Source organism: Mobula birostris, chromosome 3 (assembly GCF_030028105.1).
Source record: "Mobula birostris isolate sMobBir1 chromosome 3, sMobBir1.hap1, whole genome shotgun sequence".
Taxonomy (NCBI): domain Eukaryota; kingdom Metazoa; phylum Chordata; class Chondrichthyes; order Myliobatiformes; family Myliobatidae; genus Mobula; species Mobula birostris.
In genome coordinates, this window is record NC_092372.1 from 13,385,089 (window position 1) to 13,409,894 (window position 24,806).

At 40.7% G+C, this 24,806-nt stretch overlaps 1 protein-coding gene across 4 annotated transcripts in view; it reads left to right on the plus strand.

Annotated features, from left to right (window-relative positions):
- Positions 1–24,806, plus strand: part of LOC140194900 (WD repeat-containing protein 7) — a 619,189-nt gene that overhangs the window by 42,336 nt on the left and 552,047 nt on the right. For all 4 annotated transcript variants that reach the window (XM_072252235.1, XM_072252236.1, XM_072252237.1 and 1 more), the window contains exons 3-9: positions 425–596; positions 2,850–2,956; positions 7,096–7,174; positions 16,618–16,792; positions 17,818–17,894; positions 20,512–20,631; positions 23,521–23,666. In XM_072252235.1, the coding sequence (XP_072108336.1) occupies positions 438–596; positions 2,850–2,956; positions 7,096–7,174; positions 16,618–16,792; positions 17,818–17,894; positions 20,512–20,631; positions 23,521–23,666 (863 nt within the window). In that variant the 5' untranslated portion in view covers positions 425–437. The remainder of the gene's footprint in view (positions 1–424; positions 597–2,849; positions 2,957–7,095; positions 7,175–16,617; positions 16,793–17,817; positions 17,895–20,511; positions 20,632–23,520; positions 23,667–24,806) is intronic.

The window sequence follows — 24,806 nt, forward strand, 5'->3', positions numbered from 1 at the left end:
TAAAAGGGGGACTGCATCATAAGGAGTTAATGAAAATAATACATATGGTTCCTCTGGATCATAACATGACAATTTGGTATTCATAATCTTAAGGAATTCGTTATAGTGGAGCCAGTTTTTTTTTGTAAGTGTTTTTCAAGATCTGTGTGTCCTAAATAAAGACAGATTCATTGCAAATTTCCCTTGTACTGGACTGCTTACTAGGCCATTTTAGAGCGTAAAAGTAAACTTGTGATTTTAAAATAACTATTTTACAGACTAAATGTAGAACTGTTATTTGTTTTTCTTAGGTTACTGGCAAGATGTACGGCCTAAAGTAAAAGTTTTGAATTCAAAATTGTTTTGAAATGTTTGAGAAATTCTGATTTTTTTTTTTTTTACAGCTGTTTTACTTCTAATGTGATTTTTGTTTGCTCCAAAACAGGCCAAAAGTAAAAATGGCTGGAAATAGCCTGGTGTTGCCTGTCGTGCTGTGGGGTCCCAAAGCTCCAACACACTGTATTTCGACTCTACTGGTTATGGACGATTTAGCAACCATTGTTACAGGATGTCACGATGGGCAAATCTGTCTCTGGGATCTAACTCCAAAAATAGAGGTTAGTGCTTAAGTTGTATATAATATTTCACAGAATATCTCTTTATAGAAATCTTCTGGATTATCAAGCTTGTGTAGGTATTTCTCTGCATGAATTACATAATTTAAATCTACAGGAATAAGTACTTGTTTGGGAATGCCATGATGTTCTGTGATGTTCAAGTTCAAGTTTATTGTCATTCAACTGAACACATGTATACAAATAACCAAAACAAAATTCCTCTGGGATCAAGGTGCAAGACACAGTACATAAATCACATACAGCACATAAAATATTCCACAACAATATTAACAGATAATAAAAATATTATCCAATAATAGAAATGTATTATCCTTGTTCAGATGTTTCCTTTTTCCTTTATTTCTTCAATAAAAGAAATTTACTTTCCTTTTGTTTATTTTCTTCCCTCCCTCATAGACCACTTACCCTTCCTGCACTAAGCCTTAGCAAATCAGACACTCCGTGAAGGAGAACTAAGCTTAGATTGTGAGGAATTATATGCAAAATTAAAAGGGCTGGAACCTAACTGACATTTTGCAGTTTGGCTGGTAATTTGCACGATGACTAATCGGCTAACAGAGAGACAGATGCAAGAAGTGCTTGTGCATGAGAAACCTGCTTGTGTAACCACTAACCAAGGATACCTAGCAACAATCAGAGTATGTATGTGACAACGTATGTGTAGCAAGCAGCCCCAGTCAGTACCCTGGGCTCATTTGGTTGCAGATTTTCCCAGCCTCTATGAGTGGGAGCTCTGTTGTGTCAACTGAGATGCAAGCTTGCTAATAAACAGTATGTAATTTTAAGTAAGCTGTGATTGACAATTATTTCCTGGGTCTGAACTTACAGTCCTCTGATAGAGAGACAGATCAACAAATGATAAATAGAAAGAGGGAAAATGAGGGGGGAATCTCATTGAAACCTATTGAATATTTAAAAGCCTTGATAGATTGAATCTGGAGAGGATGTTTCCTATAGTGGGGGTATCTCGGACCAGAAGGCATAGACTCAGAATACAAGGAGTTCCTTTTAGGTCAGAGATGAGGAAGAATTTCTTTACCCAGCAGACAGTGAATCTGTGGAATTCATTGCCATAGACGGCTGTGGGGACCAAGTCATTGGGTATGTTTGAAGTGGAGGTTGATAGTTTCGTGATTAGTCAAGGTATCAAAGGTTACAGGGAGAAGGCAGGAGAACGGGGTTCAGAGGGATATGATGAAAAGATGAAGCAGACTTGATGACCAAATGGCCTAATTCTGCTGCTATGTTTTCTGGATATGTTTAAGAAAAAACATTCTCACTGTTAGAAGCTCAGCAATTCAGACTTTATACTCACTTTTCAGTGCTGGAGATTTTGTTTGGTATTGATTTAGGCTTAATCGATTTAGATGGGATACATTTTTCACCATATTTCCTTTTCTGTATAGTATTTTTAAACCAAATATCCAGTGTCTCTGTATACCTTTAGTAAAATGGAGCCAAGCTTTCAACATACTTTAAATATGATCCAACAAAATTTCTATAAATCCATTATAGCTTTATGCACATTTTATTGTTGTCCTTATTCTCCTCACCAAGCCGTTATTTTTATTTTTTCCCATGTTGCCCTTCTTTGCTACTTAACTCTTTATGCTTTGTCTTTCTTTTTCATTTCTACCTCTTGTCTGGCTTCACCTTTATTCTGAAAAGGCTGTATTGAAGGCCACATTTTTGTGGATATAGTTTTGGATAACTCATGGTTTATTTTGTTTTAAAGCTAAAAGGTATTTTTTCTGTTTGATCATTGATGTTAAGCTATTTGCGAAAAAAAATCTTTAAGTAACTAATATGAATGCCTTAAGTTTTGAAGGCTTCCCATTTCCTTGAAGTGTACTTATTAATTTGAAAAGTGATTGGTAAAGCAGATGGGTACTTGTCCACCTTTATAATGAGACCCAGAGCATCATGACTATAATCACTATAGTTTTAAAATTGTTCTTCGAAGAAACTTTGTTTAAACCTGACTGTAAGTTCCAGGTACAAAATGCTGGAGGAATTTATGGTGTGGAATAAAGAGTTGATGTTTCGGATTGAGACTCTTGATTCTTTATTTCTCTCCATAGATGCTGCTTAAGTTGCTGAGTTTCTCCTGCATTTTGTGTGTGTCACTTTGGATTTCTAGCATCTGCAGAATATTGTGTACTTACGCAAGTTCTAGGAGCTTGTTTTAGATATTATACAATAACTAATTTTAAATTGTGTGTGTATCCACAGATTATTCCAAGGGCTTTGCTGTTTGGCCACACATCATCCATCACTTGCCTCTCTAAAGCTAATGCCAGTACTGACAAACAGTACGTTGTCAGTGCATCGGAAAGTGGGTGAGCAAGTTTGTACAAAGTAAATGGGAGATTCTGAGCTTGATGTAAAATCTTTACAGTGCCTTGAAAAAATATTCAGCTCCCAACCCTTTGTTTACATAAAGTGGTATTACAATCAGGGATTTTGATCAATTTAACTGAGAAGTTTTATCTGTGAACACATGCTTCCTTTTCACAGTAGAGCCCAAAACAGGAAAATTGTAAAGCATGAAAGACTAAAAATTCAAAAACTGGAATGTCAACATTTCAAAAGTATTCATCCTCTTTTGCTCAGTACTTAGTTGAACCACCTCTCGAAGCTATTACAGCCAGTAGTCTTTGGACAAGTCTCTATTAGCTTTGCACAATGTGATGGTGCAAGATTTGCCCATTCCTCCTCGTAAAATTGCTCAAGCTGTTGCAGGTTAGTTGAGGAGTAGCTATGGACAGCAATCTTGAGGTCTCGCCAGAGTGTTCGATCAGGTTAAGGTCAGGACTCTGACCGGGCCACTCTAGGACATCAACTTGCTTCATTTGAAGCCAATCATCAGTTGCTCTGGCAGTGTGCTTTGGGCCGCTGTCCTGGTGGAAGACAGGCTTTCTCCCAAGTTTAAGCTTTCTGGTGCAGCCTAGCAGGTTCTTATCCAGAATTTCCCTGTATGTAGCAACATTCATGTTCCCATCAATCCTAACCAACTTTCCAGTCCCTGCTGCTGAAAAGCATCCCCATGAGCTTAATACTGCCTCCACCATACTTTATGGTAGGGACGGTATTTTCTGGCTGATGTGCAGTATTAGCTTTACATCACATGTACTGCTTAGTGTTGAGGCCAAGATATTTCACTTGGGTTTCTTCCAACCACAAGACCTTCTTCCACATCTTTACAGTATTTTCTAAGTGATAGTTTGCAAAGTCTTGACAGGCAAGGATATGCTTTTTTTTTTAGTAGGGCTTTCCTTGTCGTTCTTCCATAAATACCACTTTTGTGCAAGGCCTTGGAGATTGTGAAGCCATGAACATCATCTCCAGTTGCAGCCACTGACTTCTGTAGGTCACTTAGAGTAAATGTTGGTGTCACAGTAGCCTCTCTTACAAGTGCCATTATTCTCCGGCGACTAAGTTTAGAGGGATGGCTTGACTTAAGCAGTGTTCTATGGTTTAATATCTTTTCCACTTTTTCATGATTGACTGCACTGAGCTCCGAGGTATGTTCAGTGTCGTTGAGATGGTCTTCCCCAGATTTGTGCTTCTCTATTATCATTTCTGTGACTTGCTCTTTTGTCTTCATTTTGGTATGGTTTGTTGAAAATCTAGCATTCTGTTAGACCCTACAGAGAGAGGGGTATTTTAGATTTAGATTATGAGGACACTCAGTCCTCATTTATTGTCATTTAGAAATGCATGCATTAAAAAATGATACAATATTCCTCCAGAATGATATCACAAGAAAACACTGGACAAACCAAGACTAAAACTTATAAAACCACATAATTATAACATATAGTTATAACAGTGCAAAGCAATACCATAATTTGATAAAGAGCAGACCATGGGCATGGTAAAAAAAAAAAAGTCTCAAAGTCCCGATAGGCCCATCATCTCACGCAGGTGGCAGAAGGGAGAAACTCTCTCTGCCATGAACCTCCAAGCGCCGCAAACTTGCCGATGCAGCACCACTGGAAGCACCCGACTGCAGCGGACTCTGAGTCCATCCAAAAACTTCGAGCCTCCGATCAGCCCCTCCGACACAGCCTCTCCGAGCACCATCCTCTGCCGAGTGCTTCAACTCCGCCCTGACCGCTGATCAACAAGCAAAGCCGAGGACTCGGGGGCTTCCCCTCTGGAGATTCCGGACCACACAGTAGCAGCAGCAGCGAAGCAGGCATTTCAGAAGTTTCACCAGATCTTCCTCCATGCTCTCACGTCCATCTCCATCAAATCAGGATTGTGCACGGCACCCTACTTGACAAATAATAGACATCACCACCGGAGTGGCCGCTGCGAGCTGCGTCGCGCGCCATCTTCTCCTCCCTTCTTATTTATTCTTATGAATTCATTGAAAACAGTAATCCTTCAGGTTTCTGCTTCAACAAGTTAGGTGAGTTGGTAAGGTAATATACAGTATTGCAAATGAGGAAAGTTGGCTTAGTGATTACAAAGGGGATGAATACTTTTTCAACCTCAGCATGTTGGTTTTTAATTTTGGTAAATTGTTGACCCGTTTTGGAACTTTTCTTTTGATTTGACCTGATGCAAGATGTTTTGTAGATTAGGTCAAAAAATCTTACTTCAATATATCTTAAATTTAGAAAATGAGACAGTAAAACGTGAAAATAATTGTGGAGGGCCGAATACGTTTTCAAGGCACTGTATAATAGCAATTTAAAGGCACTACCAGTTTTAAATACTGTTTTAAATTTTGATTTGGGAGTACTTCATGATGAAAGAAATCCAAGTTTGATGCCAGACATTACAAGGGGAACTTAAAAAGAAGAGAAACCCTAATTTTGATTGTGCTCAAAGCAAACAAGTCTGTATAGAGCCATGACTTGGGTTTGGAGGAAAAGCAGGTTTGAAATGTTTTAGTTTAATAGAGCTTGTATTTCTAGAAAATGTTGTCAAAATCTATATTGAGATGAGGTAGTTTTAAGTGAAAGAACGACAAATTTGCTTCATTTATCCCATGTACATTGAAACACAGTGAAGTGCACTGTTTGCTTCAAATCAAGTCAGTGAAGTTTATTCTCAGCAAATCAGAAGTGTTGCCATGTTTCTGTTGCCAATATAGTATGCCCACAACTCACTAACCCTAACCATATGCCTTTGGAATGTGGGAGAAAACCCACGCGGTCATGGGATTAATGTACAAACTCCTTATAGACAGTGACAGGTATTGAACCCTGATTGGTAATTGCATGGCACTGCAAAAGTGTTATGCTAACCACTGAGCTGCAATATTTTTCACCTTCAGAGAACGGACGAACAATCAAAGTGATTTTGGATTTCAGGAATTGAAACTGAGGTTGTTTTGCTTGGAGAAAGAAATTCCAAAGTAATACAGCCGAAGTTTTAAAGTTTGTAATTGTAAAGACATGACAGTGCATTAGGAAGCCATTTAGCCCAGTTCATGCCGGCTTATTGTAGAGCAGTTTGTTCAGTACCTATTTCCCTGCTCTTTCCTTGAAGCCTTGCTAATAATTTTCCACCAAGCAGGGAAAACCATGATTGGCTCTGTTTTCATTACCTGAATCATCCCTGTAAGGTTCCAGAGCACAGAGCACAATGGCTATTTTAAAATCCAGTAAGAGAGCTCACTAATACAAATCAATGTTGCTGATTGATTGGTATCACTTTCTGCATCCATCCTGATGGTGTATACCAACCTATTTACCAATATTGTGTCGAACATGATTTACTTAGAAATCATCGTCTTGGGCCCTTAGCTCCCAGTGGAGCATAGGCCACTGATGACCTTCCTTCTTCATCATCCAAAGTTTCTGTAAATTTATCAATGTTTCTGTAAACCATTGTATCCACTATACAGGGGATTAACCTATACAGCTTCACCAGATCCCTGTTGGCTGGCCTTATCCATTTCCATCTGCCATGACAGGATCATAGGGTTGGCTTATTTAGAAATACAGAGCAGAATAGGTCTTCCTGGCACTTCCAGCCGCACCACCCAGAAACCCCCAACAACCCTGAACTAACCTTAACCCATTCACGGGACAATTTATTTCTTCAATCTACTAACATTAATCTCATTGAAACCCATTGAATGGCCTAGAATGAGTGGGCATGGAGAATACAAGGACATACTTTTAGAACAGAGATGAGGAGAAATTTCTTCAGCTAGAACGTGGTGAATCTGTGGAATTCATTGCCACACACGGCTGTGGAGGCCTGTCACTGGATATTTTTAAAGTAGGGGTTGATAGGTTCTTGATTAATAAGGGCATCAAAAGTTACGAGATGAAGGCGGGAGAATGGGTTGAGAGAGATAATAAATCAGTCATGATGGAATGATGGAGCAAATTTGGGCTGAATAGCCTAATTCTATGCCTATAACTTATGGCTTTATGGTCTTAAGATTTGTTTAACTAAATTAGTAACACCACCTTATTATCACATTGTTCATATAAAACTTTTTTTTTTGCAGAGAGATGTGTCTTTGGGATGTGAGTGACGGGCGATGTATAGAATTTACTAAATTGGCATGCACTCATACCGGTATACAAGTGAGTAATGTGTAAATTGTTGGCATTCTGGTAAATATTTAACTAAAAGAATTCTTGAATTTCTTTCCTGGTTTGTATGGGAGAGTGAGGAGAATATCGATCAGAGTTACAGGGAAGGACTCAGCCCTAAGTTTCAGGAGGCAAGCGGCTGAGTGACTGTTGGGAGAAATGTAAGAGTAATTAAGAAGTTAGCGCAGAGCACCCCTGTGGCCATTCCCCTCAATAATAATTATAATGTCTTGGATACTGTTGTGTAATGACCTCCCAATGGAATGCCATGGAGACTAAGTTACTGGCACTGACCATGGGTCTGTGGTGCAGAAGGAAAAGAGGGAGAAGAGGGGAGCAGTAGTGATTAGGAGACTCGATAGTCAGGGGAACAGACGGGAGATTCTGTGGACATGGCAGGACACCCAGATGGTATGTTGCCTCGCAGGTGCCAAGATCAAGGATGTCTCGGATCGAGTCCACAGCATTTTGGAGAGGGAGGGAGAACAGCCAGATGCCTTAGTACCAATGACATAGGAAAGAAAGGCAAAGAAGTCTTGAAAAGAGAATTTAGAGAGCTGAGAAGCAGGACCTCCAGGGTAGTAATTTCTGTGTCATGCGCCAGTGAGGGTAGAAACAGGATGATTTGACAGATAAATGCGTGGCTGAGAAGCTGGTGCAGGGGGTAGGGCTTCAGGTTCTTGGATAATTGGGAACTCTTCTGGGGAAGGTATGACCTGCACAAAAGTGACGGGTTGAACCTGAATCCGAGGAGGATAAATACTATTGTGTTTGGTAGCGCTGTTGCTGGGGGGTTTTAAACTAATTTTGCAGGTGGGTGGGAACTGGAGTGAAGGGACTCAGGATAACATGGATGGCTATAAAAGCAAAGATAGTGTGTAGTCAGACTGTCAGGAAGGGTAGGCATATGACAGGACACAAATGTAGACAGCAGGGTAAGTATCAGTGCATTAGGGATGCAAAATCAAAAAGGGTAGCAAATACAGTACTCAGTGTTAAACCTTAATACATGCAGTGGATGGTCTTGTTGCATTATTACAGATTGTCGGGTAAGATGCTGTGGCCATCACTGAATCATGGCTGAAGGGTGGTTGTAGTTGGGAGCTGAATGTCCGAGGTTACATAGTGTATCAGAGGGATAGGAGGGTAAGCAGAGGGGGTGGCATGGCTCTGCTGATAAAGAATTCCATCAAATCAGTAGGAAGATGTGACGTAGGATCAGAAGATGTTGAATCCTTGTGGTTGAGTTAAAGACACTGCAGGGGTAAAAAGACCTTAATGGTAGTTATATACAGGTCTCCCAACAATAGCCAGGATGTGGACCACAGATTACAATGGGCATTGTCATAGAATAGTACAGCACAGGACAGGCCCTTCGGCCCACAATGTTGTGCCGACCCTCAAACCCTGCCTCCCATATAAGCCCCCACCTTAGATTCCTCCATATACCTGTCTAGTAGTCTCTTAAACTTCATTAGTGTATCTGCCTCCACCACTGACTCAGGCAGTGCATTCCACGCACCAACCACTCTCTGAGTAAAAAACCTTCCTCTAATATCCCCCTTGAACTTCCCACCCCTTACCTTAAAGCCATGCCTTCTTGTATTGAGCAGTGGTGCCTTGGGGAAGAGGCGCTGGCTATCCACTCTATCTATTCCTCTTATTATCTAGTACACCTCTATCATGTCTCCTCTCATCCTCCTTCTCTCCAAAGAGTAAAGCCCTAGCTCCCTTAATCTCTGATCATAATGCATACTTTCTAAACCAGGCAGCATCCTGGTAAGTCTCCTCTGTACCCTTTCCAATGCTTTCACATCCTTCCTATAGTGAGGCGACCAGAACTGGACACAGTACTCCAAGTGTGGCCTAACCAGAGTTTTATAGAGCTGCATCATTACATCGCGACTCTTAAACTCGATCCCTCGACTTATGAAAGCTAACACCCCATAAGCTTTCTTAACTACCCTATCCACCTGTGAGGCAACTTTCAGGGATCTGTGGACATGTACCCCGAGATCCCTCTGCTTCTCCACACTACCAAGTATCCTGCCATTTACTTTGTACTCTGTCTTGGAGTTTGTCCTTCCAAAGTGTACCACCTCACACTTCTCCGGGTTGAACTCCATCTGCCACTTCTCAGCCCACTTCTGCATCCTATCAATGTCTCTCTGCAATCTTTGACAATCCTCTACACTATCTACAACACCACCAACCTTTGTGTCATCTGCAAACTTGCCAACCCACCCTTCTACCCCCACATCCAGGTCGTTAATAAAAATCACGAAAAGTAGAGGTCCCAGAACCGATCCTTGTGGGACACCACTAGTCACAATCCTCCAATCTGAATGTACTCCCTCCACCACCACCTTCTGCCTTCTGCAGGCAAGCCAATTCTGAATCCACCAGGCCAAACTTCCCTGGATCCCATGCCTTCTAACTTTCTGAATAAGCCTACCGTGTGGAACCTTGTCAAATGCCTTACTGAAATCCATATAGATCACATCCACTGCACTACCCTCATCTATATGCCTGGTCACCTCCTCAAAGAACTCTATCAGGCTTGTTAGACACGATCTGCCCTTCACAAAGCCATGCTGACTGTCCCTGATCAGACCATGATTCTCTAAATGCCTATAGATCCTATCTCTAAGAATCTTTTCCAACAGCTTTCCCACCACAGACGTAAGGCTCACTGGTCTATAATTACCCGGACTATCCCTACTACCTTTTTTGAACAAGGGAACAACATTCGCCTCCCTCCAATCTTCCGGTACCATTCCCGTGGACAACAAGGACATAAAGATCCTAGCCAGAGGCTCAGCAATCTCTTCTCTCGCCTCGTGGAGCAGCCTGGGGAATATTCCGTCAGGACTCGGGGACTTATCTGTCCTAATGTATTTTAACAACTCCAACACCTCCTCTCCCTTAATATCAGCATGCTCCAGAACATCAACCTCACTCATATTGTCCTCACCATCATCAAGTTCCCTCTCATTGGTGAATACTGAAGAGAAGTATTCATTGAGGACCTCGCTCACTTCCACAGCCTCCAGTCACATCTTCCCTCCTTTATCTCTAATCGGTCCTACCTTCACTCCTGTCATCCTTTTTTTCTTCACATAATTGAAGAATGCCTTGGGGTTTTCCTTTACCCTACTCGCCAAGGCCCTCTCATGCCCCCTTCTTGCTCTTCTCAGCCCCTTCTTAAGCTCCTTTCTTGCTTCCCTATATTCCTCAATAGACCCAGCTGATCCTTGCTTCCTAAACCTCATGTATGCTGCCTTCTTCCTCCTGACCAGACTTTCCACCTCACTTGTCACCCATGGTTCCTTTACCCTACCATTCTATATCTTCCTCACCGGGACAAATTTATCCCTTACATCCCGCAAGAGATCTCTAAACATCGACCACATGTCCATAGTACATTTCCCTGCAAAAACATCATCCCAATTCACACCCGCAAGTTCTAGCCTTATAGCCTCATAATTTGCCTTTCCCCAATTAAAAATTTTCCTGTCCTCTTTGATTCTATCCTTTTCCATGACAATTATAAAGGCCAGGGAGCGGTGGTCACTGTCCCCCAGATGCTCACCCACTGAGAGATCTGTGACCTGACCCGGTTCATTACCTAGTACTAGATCTAGTATGGCATTCCCCCGGTCGGCCTGTCCACATACTGTGACAGGAATCCATCCTGGACACACTTAACAAATTCTGGCCCATCTAAACCCTTGGAACTAATCAGGTGCCAATCAATATTAGGGAAGTTAAAGTCACCCATGATAACAACCCTGTTATTTTTGCACCTTTCCAAATCTGCCTCCCAATCTGCTCCTTTGTATCTCTGCTGCTACCAGGGGGCCTATAGAATACCCCCAATAGAGTAACTGCTCCCTTCCTGTTCCTGACTTCCACCCATATTGACTCAAAAGAGGATCCTGCTACATTACCCACCCTTTCTGTAGCTGTAATAGTATCCCTGACCAGTAATGCCACCCCTCCCCCCCTTTTTCCGCCTTCTCTATCCCTTTTTCTGCCTTCTCTATCCCTTTTAAAGCACGGAAATCCAGGAATATTGAGAATCCATTCCTGCCCTGGTGCCAGCCAAGTCTCTGTAATGGCCACTACATCATAATTCCATGTATGTATCCAAGCCCTCAGTTCATCACCTTTGTTCCTGATGCTTCTTGCATTGAGGTACACACATTTCAGCCCTTCTACCTTACTGTCTTTGCACCGTTTATTCTGCTTCTCTTTCCTCAAAGCCTCTCTGTATGTTAGATCTGGCTTTACTCCATGCACTTCTTTCACTGCTCTATCGCTCTGGGTCCCAACCCCCTCGCAAATTAGTTTAAACCCTCCCAAACCATGCTAGCAAACCTACCTGCAAGGGTATGGCTCCCCCTCGAGTTCAGGTGCAACCCATCCAATCTGTACAGGTCCCACCTTCCCCAGGAGAGATCCCAATGATCTAAAAATCTAAAACCCTGCTCCCTGCACCAACTCCTCAGCCACACATTCAACTGCCATCTCCTCCAATTCTTACCATCTCTGTCACGTAGCACTGGCAGCAATCCTGAGAACGTCACCCTTGAGGTCTTGTTCTTCAGCCTTCTGCCTAATTCCCGAAACTCTCACTTCAGGACCCCATCCCTCTTCCTGCCTATGTCGTTGGTCCCAACATGTATCACGACTTCTAGTTGCTTTCCCTCTCGTACCAGGATGTCGTGCACCCGGTCAGAGATATCCCGGACCCTGGCACCCGGGAGGCAACAAACCATGCGGGTGTCCTTCTCACGTCCACAAAATCTCCTGTCTGCTCCCCTGACTATAGAGTCTCCAATGACGACAGCTCTCCTCTTCTCCGTCCCACCCTTCTGCACCACAGGGTCAGACTCAGTGCCGGAGGCCCTGCCACCGTGGCTCACACCTGGTCGGTCGTCCCCGCCAACAGTATCCAGGACGGTAAACTTATTATTCAGGGGAATGGCTACAGGGGTGCTCTGCACTACCTGTCTGTTCACCTTCGTTTCCCCCCCTCTGACTGTCACCCAACGACCTGCTTCTGACAGCCTAGATGTGACTACCTGCCTGTAGCTCTCATCTATGACTGCCTCATTCTCCCTTATGAGTCAAAGTTCATCCAGCTGCTGCTCCAGATTGCTTACACGGTCTTCCAGATCGCCCAGCCGTATGCACTTCTTGCAGATGTGACTCTGCGGGAGAGGGGCATTCCCCCAAGACTGCCACATCTCACATGAGAGGCACATCACCGCTTCAGGGGACATTGTAAAAACTGACTGCGAACTAGCTTGTCCTCCACCTCTTCTCGTCGAAGCCTCTCGAGTCAAAGCCTCAAAGCTCCACTCCTTCACTGGCCCACTCACGCTCTGGCTGCTTTCCACTGGCCGCTTCGCTTGAGCTATCCCTCTATTTATCTGTTTGAGCTTTTCAAAATGTTTGGTCACCTGACCTCGACTGATATTGATATTGATATGATATTGGCCTTTTAACATTTTGAACATGTAGGAGATTGTAACATGCAGGTTGATTGAGAAAATGTTGATGGTAATAGATCTCAAGAGAGTGAGTTTGTTGAATACCAACAAGATGGCTTTTTAGAGCAGTTTGTTGTTGGGCCTATTAGGGAATCAGATATACTGGATTGGATGTTATGTAATTAACTGGAGGTAATTGGGGAGCTTAAGGTAAAAGAACCAAGACAGTGATCACAATATGATTGAGTTCAACTTGAAATTTGATAGGGAGAAAGTAAAGTCTGATGTAGCAGTATTTCAGCAGATTAAATGAAATTACAGAGATATGAGAGAGGAGTTGGCCAAAGTAAATTGGAAGGAGATGCTGGCAGGGATGACAGCAGAGCAGCAATGGCGTCAGTTTCTAGGAAAGATCAGGAAGTTACAGGCTAGATGTATTCCAAAAACAGAGAAATACTCAAATGACAAAATAGTGCAACTGTGGCTCACAAGGGAAGTCAAAGCTAATGTAAAAGCAAACGAGAGGGCATACAACAAAGCAAAAATTAGTGGAAAGATAGAGGATCGGAAATCTTTTAAACGCCTAGAGAGAGCAACTAAAAGAATCATTAGCATGGAAAAGGTGAAATATGCAACAAGCTAGCAAACAATATCAAAGTGGATAGTACAAGCTTTTTCAATTGTGTAACAAAAAAGAGATGAGAGTGGATATAGGACTGCTAGAAAAATGAGGCTGGAGAATTAATAATGGCGGACAAGGAGATGGTAAGTGAACTAAATGAGTATTTTCCATCAGTCTTTACTGTGGAAGATACTAACAGTGTGCCAGATGTTGAAGGGTGTGAGAGAAGAGAAGTGAGTGCAGTTACTACTACAAGAGAGAAGGTGCTCAAAAATCTGAAAGACCTTATGGTACATAAGTCACCCGGACAAGATGAACTGCACCCTATGGTTCTCAAAGATATAGTGGTAGAGATGGTGGAGGCATTAGGAATGATCTTTCAAAAATCATTGGACTTTGCAATTTTTCACTCATGTGGCAACATGCTAAATGTCACTCCACTCTTTAAGAAAGGAGGAAGGCGGCAGAAAGAAAATGATAGACCAGTTAGCTTGACGTCAGTGGTTGGGAAGACATTGGAGTCAATTGTTAAGGATGTGGTTTTGGAGTACTTGGTGACACAGTACAAGGTGGGCCAAAACAGTGGATGTTGTGTATTTGGACCTTCAGAAGGCCTTTGACAAGGTGCCACACATGAGGCTGCTTACCAAGTTAACCGTCCATGGTATTACAGGGAAGTTACTGGCATGGTTAGAGCATTGGATGATTGGTAGGAGACAGTGAGTGGGAATAAAAGAGTCCTGTTCTGGTTGGCTGCCAGTGTCTAGTGGTGTTCCACAGGGGTTGACATTGGGGTCACTTTTTATGCTGTATATCAATTATTTGAATGCTGGAATAGATGACTCTGTTGCCAAGTTTGGAGATGATACCAAGACTGATGGAAGTGCAGATAGTGTTGAGGAAACAGGTAGGCTGCAGAAGGACTTGGACGGAATAGGAAATGTGTAAGGAAGAGGCAAATGAAATTCAATGTTGGAAAATGCTTATTCATGCACTATGGTTGTAGAAATAAATATGTAGACTATTTTCTAAATGGGGAGAAAATCCAAGAATCTGAGATGGAAATAGACTTGGGAGTCCTTGTGCAGAACACCCTAAAGGTTAACTTTCAGGTTGAGTCAATGGTAGGGAAGGCAAATACAATGTTAGCATTCATTTCAAGAGGTCTAGAACACAAGAGTAGGGATGTGATGCTGAGGCTTTATAAGGCATTGGTGAGGCTTCACCTTGAGTACTGTGAACAGTTCTTGACTTCTCATCTAAGAAAACATGCGCTGGCATTGGAGACGGTTCTGAGTAAGTTCGTAAGGATGATTCCTGGAATGAAAGGGTTATCACACAAGGAACGTTTGAGTGCTCTGAATTTGTACTCACTGCGATTTACAAGGATCATTGAAACCTTTTGAATGTTGAAAGGCCAAGATAGAGTAGATGTGTAAAGGATGTTTCCCATGGTGTGGGAGTCTCAGACAAAAGGGCACAGTCTCAGGATAGCGGGTCATCCATTTAAAACCGGGTGCAGAGAAATTTCTTTAGCCAATGGGTGGTGAATTTGTAGAATTTGTTACCACAGGCAGCTGTGGAGGCCAGGTCATTGGGTGTATTTAAGGCAGAGCTTGAGAGGTTCTTGATTGGACACAGCATCAAAGGTTATGGGGAGAAGGCCAGGGAGTGTGACTAAGAACAGGGGAAAAAAAGGATCAGCCATGACTGAGTAGTAGAGCAGACTCAATGGACGAATGGCCTAATTCTTCTCCATTATCTTATGGTCTTGTGAATATGCAGAAACTGTGTCCAGTTTGTGTTATGAACTTTCCATTGCTTTCCTGTGATGCAAAAAAATGGTATTATTCTGATTTCAGATTTGGGGAAAAGACACATAAGTTACTTGAGGATGTTGATGTATTAATTTTTACATAATTTTATCATATTTGTATAGATCATCTGAGTATTTGATTATTATGAGATGTGATGTTACAATTGTAAATGCATCAATTGATTTAAAATTCAGTATCGTCTTATTCACATATAAGGAAGTCGGATTTGTGTAATAGGGCATGTGTGGGCAAGATGGGAAGCCAGGTTAGTGCAACATTGAAATAGCTGACTAGTTGAGCTTTGAATAGACAAACGGATGCATTCAACAGCAAATCAAAAAGATGTGGATTTAGACCATAAGACCATACATAGGAGCAGAATTAGACCCCGAGTCTGCTCCACCATTCCATTATGGCATATTTATTTTCCTTTTCAAACCCATTCTCCTGCCTTCTCCCCGTAGCCTTTAGACACCCTTACTAATCAAGAATCCATCAAACTCTACTTTAAATATACCCAATGTCTTGGCCTCACAGTAGTCTGTAGCAATGAATTCCACAGATTCACCACCATTTGCCAAAAGAAATTGCTCCTCATCTGTTCTAAGGGAACATCCTTCTATTTTGAGGCTATGCAGTCTGGTCCTAGACTTACCAGCTATAGGAAACGCCCTCTCCACATCCACTCTATGAAGGTATTTCAATATTTGATAGGCTTCAGTGAGATTCCCCTTCAACCATTTAATCTCCAGTGAGTACAGGCCCAGAGCCATCAAATGCTCCTTATTCATTAACTCTTTCATTCCTGAGATCATTCTCATCAATCTCTTCCGGACTCTCTCCATCCTTTTATTAAATATGAGGCACAAAACTATTCACAATGGCAGTTTCAGGTTTGACATTTCCAGGGAAGAGGAGTGTATGGGGAGAAGGTGGTCAAATGAACACTGGTCTGCAATCCAGTTTAATTTGAGACAATCAATAGTTTAATTTATTATGTAGTTATGGAGTCAATGATGAAAATCCACCATTTCTTCTTTTCCTCATGTTTAACTGGCAGAATATGAATTACAACCAGATTTGAGACATAGTGGCATAGTTTGAAAGAATGGAAATGGTGGAGGGGACTACTTGTTAGTTTTGACAGAGCCTTTAAAGTGTGGAGAAGGGAGGAAGTGGGGGATGGAGAAGAATATATGAGCAGTTTGAGATGTAAATTCCAGAAATTAGAATTGTGAATAGTGATTCAAAAATATAGGCCTGCACCACTGTATGGCAGAGGGTGTAAATCTGGTTATATAACTTATTTAGAGTTGCACAATAATTGGATAAGATTTGATTTAACTAATTTCCCCCGGGATCAATAAAGTATGACTACTACTACTACTACTACTACTACTACTATGTATGAAGACGTAGATAGAGTTTTTTCTTAAAAAGCAGTGGGAGTGTAAGTTTAAATTTTGCTGATGTGTTTGTGTATTTTAAAAAAATTAGTTTTACCAGTTCAACGTTGGAGCTCAACGTGAAGGAAGACTGCTTTGCTATGGACATTATCCAGAAATCCTTGTTGTTGACGCCACAAGTCTGGAGGTCCTTTATTCTTTGGTGTCCAAGATTTCTCCTGATTGGATTAGTTCACTGAGTATTATACGTTCACTGAGAACACAAGGTGAGGAATTCATTCTTTTTTCCCTCCAGTCCATTTTATATGTTGTCTTCATATGATTAAAAGTAAAATATTAAAATTTGCTTAGTTTTCTGCTGTTGCTGTTGATTTTGAACCTCTATAATGGTCATAATTTTTGAGTTCCACATTGCGTAAGGTGCGTGCACTGGTTGCTAAATTTATGATTTACCTTGCACATTAAACACAACTCTTTTTCGTTTACCTGATTTCAGTATCTTAGCTAATTTTTTGTATGAAATCAGTTCATTAACAACCAAGCTTGCTTTACAGCATGGTATGGAAAAAGCCTTGAACGAAAAAGCCTACAAAAAGCCCAGTCCATCACAGGTAAAGCCCTCCCCACCATTGTGCACATCTACAAGGAGTGCTGTTGCAGGAAAGCAGCTTCCATCATCAAGCACCCCCATCATCCAGGTCATGCTGTCTTCTCACTGCTGCCACCAGGAAGGAAGTACAGGCAGACCACTAGCTAGAACAGTTATTACACCTCAGTCATCAGGCTCTTGAACCAGAGTAGACAACTTCACACATCTCAACACTGAACTGATTCCACAACCTATGGGCTTCCTTTCAAGGACTCTACAACTCATGGTCACAGTTAATTAATTAATTAATTTTTCTTTTCTGTATTTGCACAATTTGTTGTCGTTTCAACATGGCGGTTGTCCATTTTTGCTGTATGTAGTGTTTCATTGATTCTGTTGTGTTTCTTTGTATTTACTGTGAATGCCTGCAAGAAAATTAATATCAGGGTAGTATCTGGTGACATATATGTACTTTGATAATAAATTAACTTGAACTTTGAACTGATTTGTCAATAGATTGCTTTTTGAACACTGCTGTCAAGATAGATATATTTGTGCAAAATATAGCAAATAAAGATTCAAGTTTATGAATGAATGTGGCTCTTAATTGTTCATTCAGTTGCATCACTATGCTAATGTTCTCATTATTAATTTGATAATTGTGTAGCACTTAATTGTCATTTTGTTATTTTCTTCTCTCAGAGGACACGGTGATTGGAGTTTCAGTAACTGGAATCTTAAAGGTGTGGATTATTACTGCTGAAATTAGTCGGCTGCAGGTATGATTTCAAGGATTTCAATGGAATAGTTCTGTAAACTAAAGCAAATTTTCAAGTTCTGATTAGATCAGAAGTTTCGTATTTGATCTATACCAGAATGGCTTGTGGCTGTCATGAGGTATTGTAATGTCAATGCAGGTTGAGCCTTCAGGTTCCGACTGATTTCTGAAAACACATAGTCTGGACTGTTAATTTTTTGGTTCCTAACCTTAAGCTTATGTATAATAAATCATTTTTGAGTTTTCAATTACACGTGTTTTGTTTGAGAATCCAATTTGCTTTTATTCAGTGTTTTTTAATATTTGTTACCGCTTTTCCCTGATGGCTCACCACAAGGTTGCTTGTAACTTAATCTCCCAATGCTTTGTGTATTATGTTGTATGCTGTTGTTATGATATTTGCATGCGATGGAATTTAATGTTTGATTTTGGTCTCCAGCCTTGTGAGCAAACTGAATGATAAGACACTGTAACATCATCATCTTGTCACAGTATATTTCTTGGAAAAATAAAATTGATGCCAGGGATTAGGAATTTCACAAGCACAAGAAATTCTACAGATGCTGGAAATCCAAAGCAAGATACACAAAATGCTGGAAAAATTCAGCAGGTCAGGCTGTTTGTTCATTTCCATAGATACTGCCTGACCTGCTGTGTTCCTCCAGTATTTTGTGTATGCTGCTGAGGAATATCATGCCGTATAGAAGTTAGAATTGTCTTTTTTGAACAGAGGTTAAGGTGATAAAGATGTGCTAAGTGTGAGAGGTTTCAATGAGGTATATGAAGAGAAATATTTTCCTTTGTCAGATGAGTAACCATAGATGACACATATGTAAGGTAATTGGCAAAATAAAAACAAAACAGGAACATCTTGTCCCTTTTCTGTTGAATTAATTTGGCATAAATCCACTAAAATGATGTCAAGGATATGAGGTTGTAGGTCACAGAGTCATAAGGCACTACAGCACAGAAACAGGCATGTCAGACCATCTTGTCTGTGCCAAACTGTGATTCTGCTACTCCTATCGATCTGTACCTGGACCATAGCTCTCCATACCCCTCCCGTCCATGTAGCTATCCAAACTTGTCTCATTTGTTGAAATTGAACTCACATATACCAACACCCCTAATAGCTCATCCGATACCTGCACTTCTCTCTGAATGAAAAAGTTCCCCTTCATGTTCTGCTTAAATATTTCATTTTTTACTCTTATCCTATGGCTTCTAGTTCTAGTCTCACCCAACCTCAGTAGAAAATATCTGTTAGCATTTACCCTATCTATTATCATCGTTTACCGTGTTGTAAGACGTAGGCAATCATTGTCTCATGACCGTGATTCCTCTTGGCAAATTTTTCTACAGAAGTGGTGCCTTCTGGTGCCTCCTTACTATACGGGTGACACCAGCCATTATCCATACTCTTCAGAGATTGTCTGCCTTGCATCAGTGGTCGCATAACTAGTACTTGTGATATGCACCATCTGCTTATACGACCATCCACCACCTGCTCCCATGGCTTCACATGACCCTGATTGGGGGTGGGGGGGGTGGTTAAGCAAGTGTTACACCTAGTCCAAGGGTGACCTGTAGGCTAATGGAGGGAAGGAGTGTCTTACACTTCTTTGGTAAAGATGTATCTCCACCTCTCATAATTTTGTATACCTCTGACAAATCTCCCCTCATTCTCCTAGTCTTCAGAGAATAAAGCCCTAAACTAATCAACCTTTCCCTACAAATCAGGTGCTCAAGTCTCGGCTGATTGGAAAACAAAATTGTATTTACAGTTGATTAAGACTATTTCTAACACAAGTAATCAAAATTACAGAAAAATTTGAGAAACTAAATAGTGAGAAATGATTTCCTGATGTGGTTTCATCAGTAGGAAGAGGATGGATATGAGATGCCTGACTGGTGAAGATAGATTGTTTAATTTTGTGTCTGAACATGAGTCCTTCACATGTGGTGTACATTGCCATAAGTGGCAATTGAAGACATCCTCACACATCAGTGGCTTAGATGATTATACACTATCCTTTTGTACACTCGGTTTATTTCAAATGTAATTGCCAAGATCTTATCCACAGCATTCTTTATTTTAAAATGTAATGATTGAGAGAAATTTTAGTTTAATCTCTAGGGGTACTTTCTGCATAGTACTTTGTGAATCTGTTTGCAGATTGATGTACTGTACTTTCAAAGTTAAAACTTTGAAAGATCTAAAATACCTCAGACAGCACTGAAATCTCAACACTGGTAGATCGCTGAAGTCTTAAGAAGACTTTGAACTCACAGCATTTCAACTTAGGCAAAAGTGCTATGAAGTGCTATGAAGCCAACAAAATCAGAGGGCATAAGATGTTGAGAAAAGTTCATGAGTCTTAATTGGTACTTTAGGTTGCTTTAAATTTGGTACTAAATTTACTATGTATTCTCTTAACCATCAAATCATTGAGGCCTTTTCTGATGTACACTAACAGTATTTTTGTTGTCTTAGCTTTAATTATTGAACTTCCATGCCTTTTGCTGTTTACTTATAATTAATTTGCAATGTGTTATTTTTAAATTGATTTTAACCAGTGATCAGTACAAAAATGTTTTTCTTTAATTCTCATTTATAGGATACTGAACCAGTCTTTGAAGAAGAATCCAAGCCCATTTACTGTTTGAATTGTCAGAGCATTTCGTTTTGCACATATACGCAGCGATCACTCTTGGTGGTTTGCTCCAAATATTGGAGGGTAAGATGTTTTGCAGCACAGCTATGATATAAAAATAAGTTTTGGGACAAAATGTTAAATGCAAATTTCAATAAATTTACTTCTGTTTATTTTTGAAACATTGCATGTGCAAGATGCTATTTTACTTGATTGCTTTCCTTCTATTTTCTGCCTCTGATGTCCTTCTCTTGTGTTTTCATTTTTATGTGTCTTCAAAGCTCAATGTAAATTTATTATCAAAGTACAAATATGTCACTATATACAACCCTGTGATCTATTTTCTTACAGGCATACTCAATAAATCAGTAGAATAATAACCGTAACGGTATCAATTGAAAGACTGCACCAAATTTGGCGTTCAACCACTGTGAAAAAGCCAAAAACTTGTGCAAATACAAAAAGAAAGAAATAATAATAAATAAGTAAATTATAAGTATTGAGAACATGAGATAAAAAGTCCTTGAAATTGAGTCTATAGGTTGTGGGAACATTTCAATGATAGAGCTAGTGAAGTTGAGTGAAGGTATCCTTTGGTTGAAGAGCTTGATGGCTGAGGGGTAGTAACTGTTCCTGAACCTGGTGGTGTGAGTCCTGAGGCTCCTGTACCACCTTCCTGATGGCAGCAGCAAGAGGAGAGCGCATCCTGGGTGGTGGGGGTCACTGATGATGGTGCTGCGTTCTGTCTGATAACTTCTCAACTGATTAAAATAAAAACCTCCTATGTGGGGCCTAATGGAAAGCCTCCTGAAAAACTGCATTAACCACATCAATTGTTTCCTCCTTGTCTATTCTACTGGACACACATTTAAGAAATCCACTGATAGTCGATCATTATTTTTCTTTGTTAAATCCCAGAACTATGAAGGTGATTACTAACTATAGCTATGTCCTTTGAAAACTCCAGTTGTAGATCATCAGGTACTTGGGAATAAATGGAATTCAGTCTCAAAAACATTTTTAGTACATTTTATTTTAAAAATTAAATATTAGTCCTTCATTCTGTTGTATTTCTGGAAATTATTTCTATTTTCTATAAAGAGTATGTTTTAATTTCTTTGTTTCTGTATTTTCCATTATAACTTCACCTGCTTCCAAGAGTAAGGACTCACCTATGTCCTCACTAGTCTTTTCCTTTTTGCATGACAATGAAAACTGTTGAAGCCTATTTTTATATATTTTCCTAGTGCACTATCTGATTCTGTCTTCCTTGTCTTTACCAATTTCTCGATAAAATATGACACCTAATTTACACATAAGTATGCTTGATCAAAAACATGGTAATGGTAAGATGCCTGCTTTGGTGATTTTATTTAATAGAAATAAATACTGGATAGCTTCACTTGTTGCTTCGCTTTGGAAGGTAGAACTTGAAGACTACAGGGTTAATGGCAGGATTCTTAAAAGCGTGGAGGCACAGAGAGATCTTGGCGTTCATGTCCATCGATTAAGTGCAAGTTGATGGGGTGGTTAGGTAGGCATGTGGATGTGGAGAGGATATTTCCTAAAGTGGGAGAGTCTAAGACCAGAGGACGCGGCATCAGAATAGAGGGGTGTCCTTTTAGACTGGAGATAAGGAGGAATTTCTTTAGCCAGAGAGTGGTAAATCTGTGGATTTCTTTGCTACAGGCAGCTGTGGAGGCCATATATATTTAAGGCAAAGGTTGATAGTTTCTTGACTGGTCAGGGCATGAAGGGATATGGGCAGGGGGAGATAGGAGATTGGGGCTAAGAGTAAAAATGGATCAGCCATGATGAAATGGTGGAGCAGACTTGATGGTCAAATGGCCTAATTCTGCTCCTAGATCTCATGGTCTTATGAAAGAAACATGGACGGTTCTGTTAGAAGGAAGGTTTAGATTGATCGTGGTGTAGGTTAAGGAGTCAGCATAACGTTGTGGATGGAAGGGCCTGTACTATGGTGTTCATTTCTATGTTTGTAACTCTCTTGTTGGAAGTGATGCCATGTTATTTGTATCAACATGAGTAACAGACAGAGCTTTAGATTGATATTTTATCTTGAGATTAGCATTTACTGTTACATCTGGTTGACAACATAAACCAAGACTTGAATCCATTGCCTCATCCCTTCAGAGGCAAGTTGCCAACAACTGAACCTAGACAGGACACAAGAGTATTTAGCAACACACACACAATGTTGAAGAACTCTGCTAGTCAGGCAATGTCAATGGAGGGGAATAACAGTTGACATTTTAGGTCGAGACCTTTTATCAGGACTGGAAAAGAAGGGAGAAGAAGCCAGAATAAGAAGGTGTGGAGAAGTGAAGGAGGACAAACTGGCGGGTAATAGGTGAGGGGGATGGGGGGGTGTAGTGAGAAGCTGGGAGGTGATAAGTTGAAGAGGTAAAGGGCTGAAGAAGAAAGAATCTGATCGGAGAGGACAGTGGACCATGGGAGAAAGAGAAGGAGGGGCACCAGAGGGAGGTGATGGACAGGTGAGCAGAAGAGAAGGGGTAACAAGATTGCAGAATGGAAAAACAAAGGGGGTGAAATTATTGGCAGTTAGAGAAATCAATGTTTATGCCATCAGGTTGGAGGATGCCCACAGGGAATATGTGTTGCTTTTCCAACCTGAGTTTGGCTTCATCATGGCAGTAGAGGAGGCCATGGCACAATGGGAATGGGAAGTCAAATTGACATGGGTAGCCTCCAGGTAATCCAGCCTTTTGAGACAGACAGAGTGAAGGTATTGACAAAGTGGTCCCCTGCATTGCATTTCAGGTATAGCACTTAGTCATTTAGATGCTTTTTATTTGGTACTTTTAATAAGATTCTAGTTAAAGTGAGTGGGCACAAATTTATTTTAAATCTTCATCCAGTCACTGGAATTTGCTCTTAAAAAATGATATATAACTCAATTACATCATTATATTTCTTTGCTGTATCCTCCAGGTGTTTGATGCAGGAGACTTTTCCTTGTTATGCTCAGTATCCAGTGAGGGTGACCAGTCTTGGACTGGGGGTGAATTCATTGATGCTGATAAGGTTGTTATTTGGACTGAAGATGGGAGTAGTTTTATCTACCAACTACCTTCAAGGTATTTATCTTAAATTTTAAACTTATTTTTAAAGTAGTGACTAGTGGGACTAGGTGAGAGTAAGAGTTCAGCACGGACTAGAAGGGCCGAGATGGCCTGTTTCTGTGCTGTAATTGTTATATGGTTATATTCAGCAATAGATGATCTTTGTTGGTTTTTCATTTCCTATTAGATATTGGACTCATTTATATATCATGTACGCTGAAACATACAGTGAAATACGTTGTTTGCACTAACAACTGACACAAATTAGGGATGTGATAGGGACAGCCTGCAAGTGTCGCTGCACATTCTGGTCCCAATATACTATGCCCACAATGTTCAGCAGAACAAAACAAGCAACGACAACAACGCAATAACAAAACCAAACCTTATCCTCCTATAAACTTATGGTTCCATGAACAACCAAAGCCTTTTAACGATCCTAGTCATATCAAAGCTACTCTGCTCTCATTTGCTAATGACACATGACTTCTATCATCAGTGCATCTATCGTGTTGCAGTTGCATCATATTTTTCCAGTCCAGATCTGATCAATACCAGTGTCTATTTCAGTCATCGTGCATGGAACTGACTGCATGTTCTCAGCATTAAAGAGTGTGATGGATAAAGGATAAATAAATCATGAAAAGGCAATCAATGACAGTCTTCATAGAAGAATATTAATTAAATTTGAAAAATTTAAGATAAAAATGGACTTTGCCTTACTGTGGCATTGTTGATCAGTATTTTTCACATACAGTACTGTGCCAAAGTCTTAGTCACACACGCACGCACGCACAGACACACAGAATTTCTCACCCAGCATTAATAAAGTATTATTATATATATGGTGCCTAAAACTTTTGCACAGTACTGTAGTAATTTTATGTATTGTATTGTACTGCTGCTGCAAAAAATACAAATTTCAAGACGTGAGAGTGATGATAAACCCGATCCTCATATGGGTCTCTATTGTGGACTGAGAGTGGGAAGTGGGCAGGGAGAGGGGAATCATGGATGGGAACAGAAGAAAGGAGAGGGGAGGGTGCAGGACATACCAGAGAGATATATTATGTAATTATCAACAAACCAAGTTTTGGAATCAAATGACCTTGCCTGCTGTCTCTGGGCTGGGTGTGTCTGGACCCACATCACCCC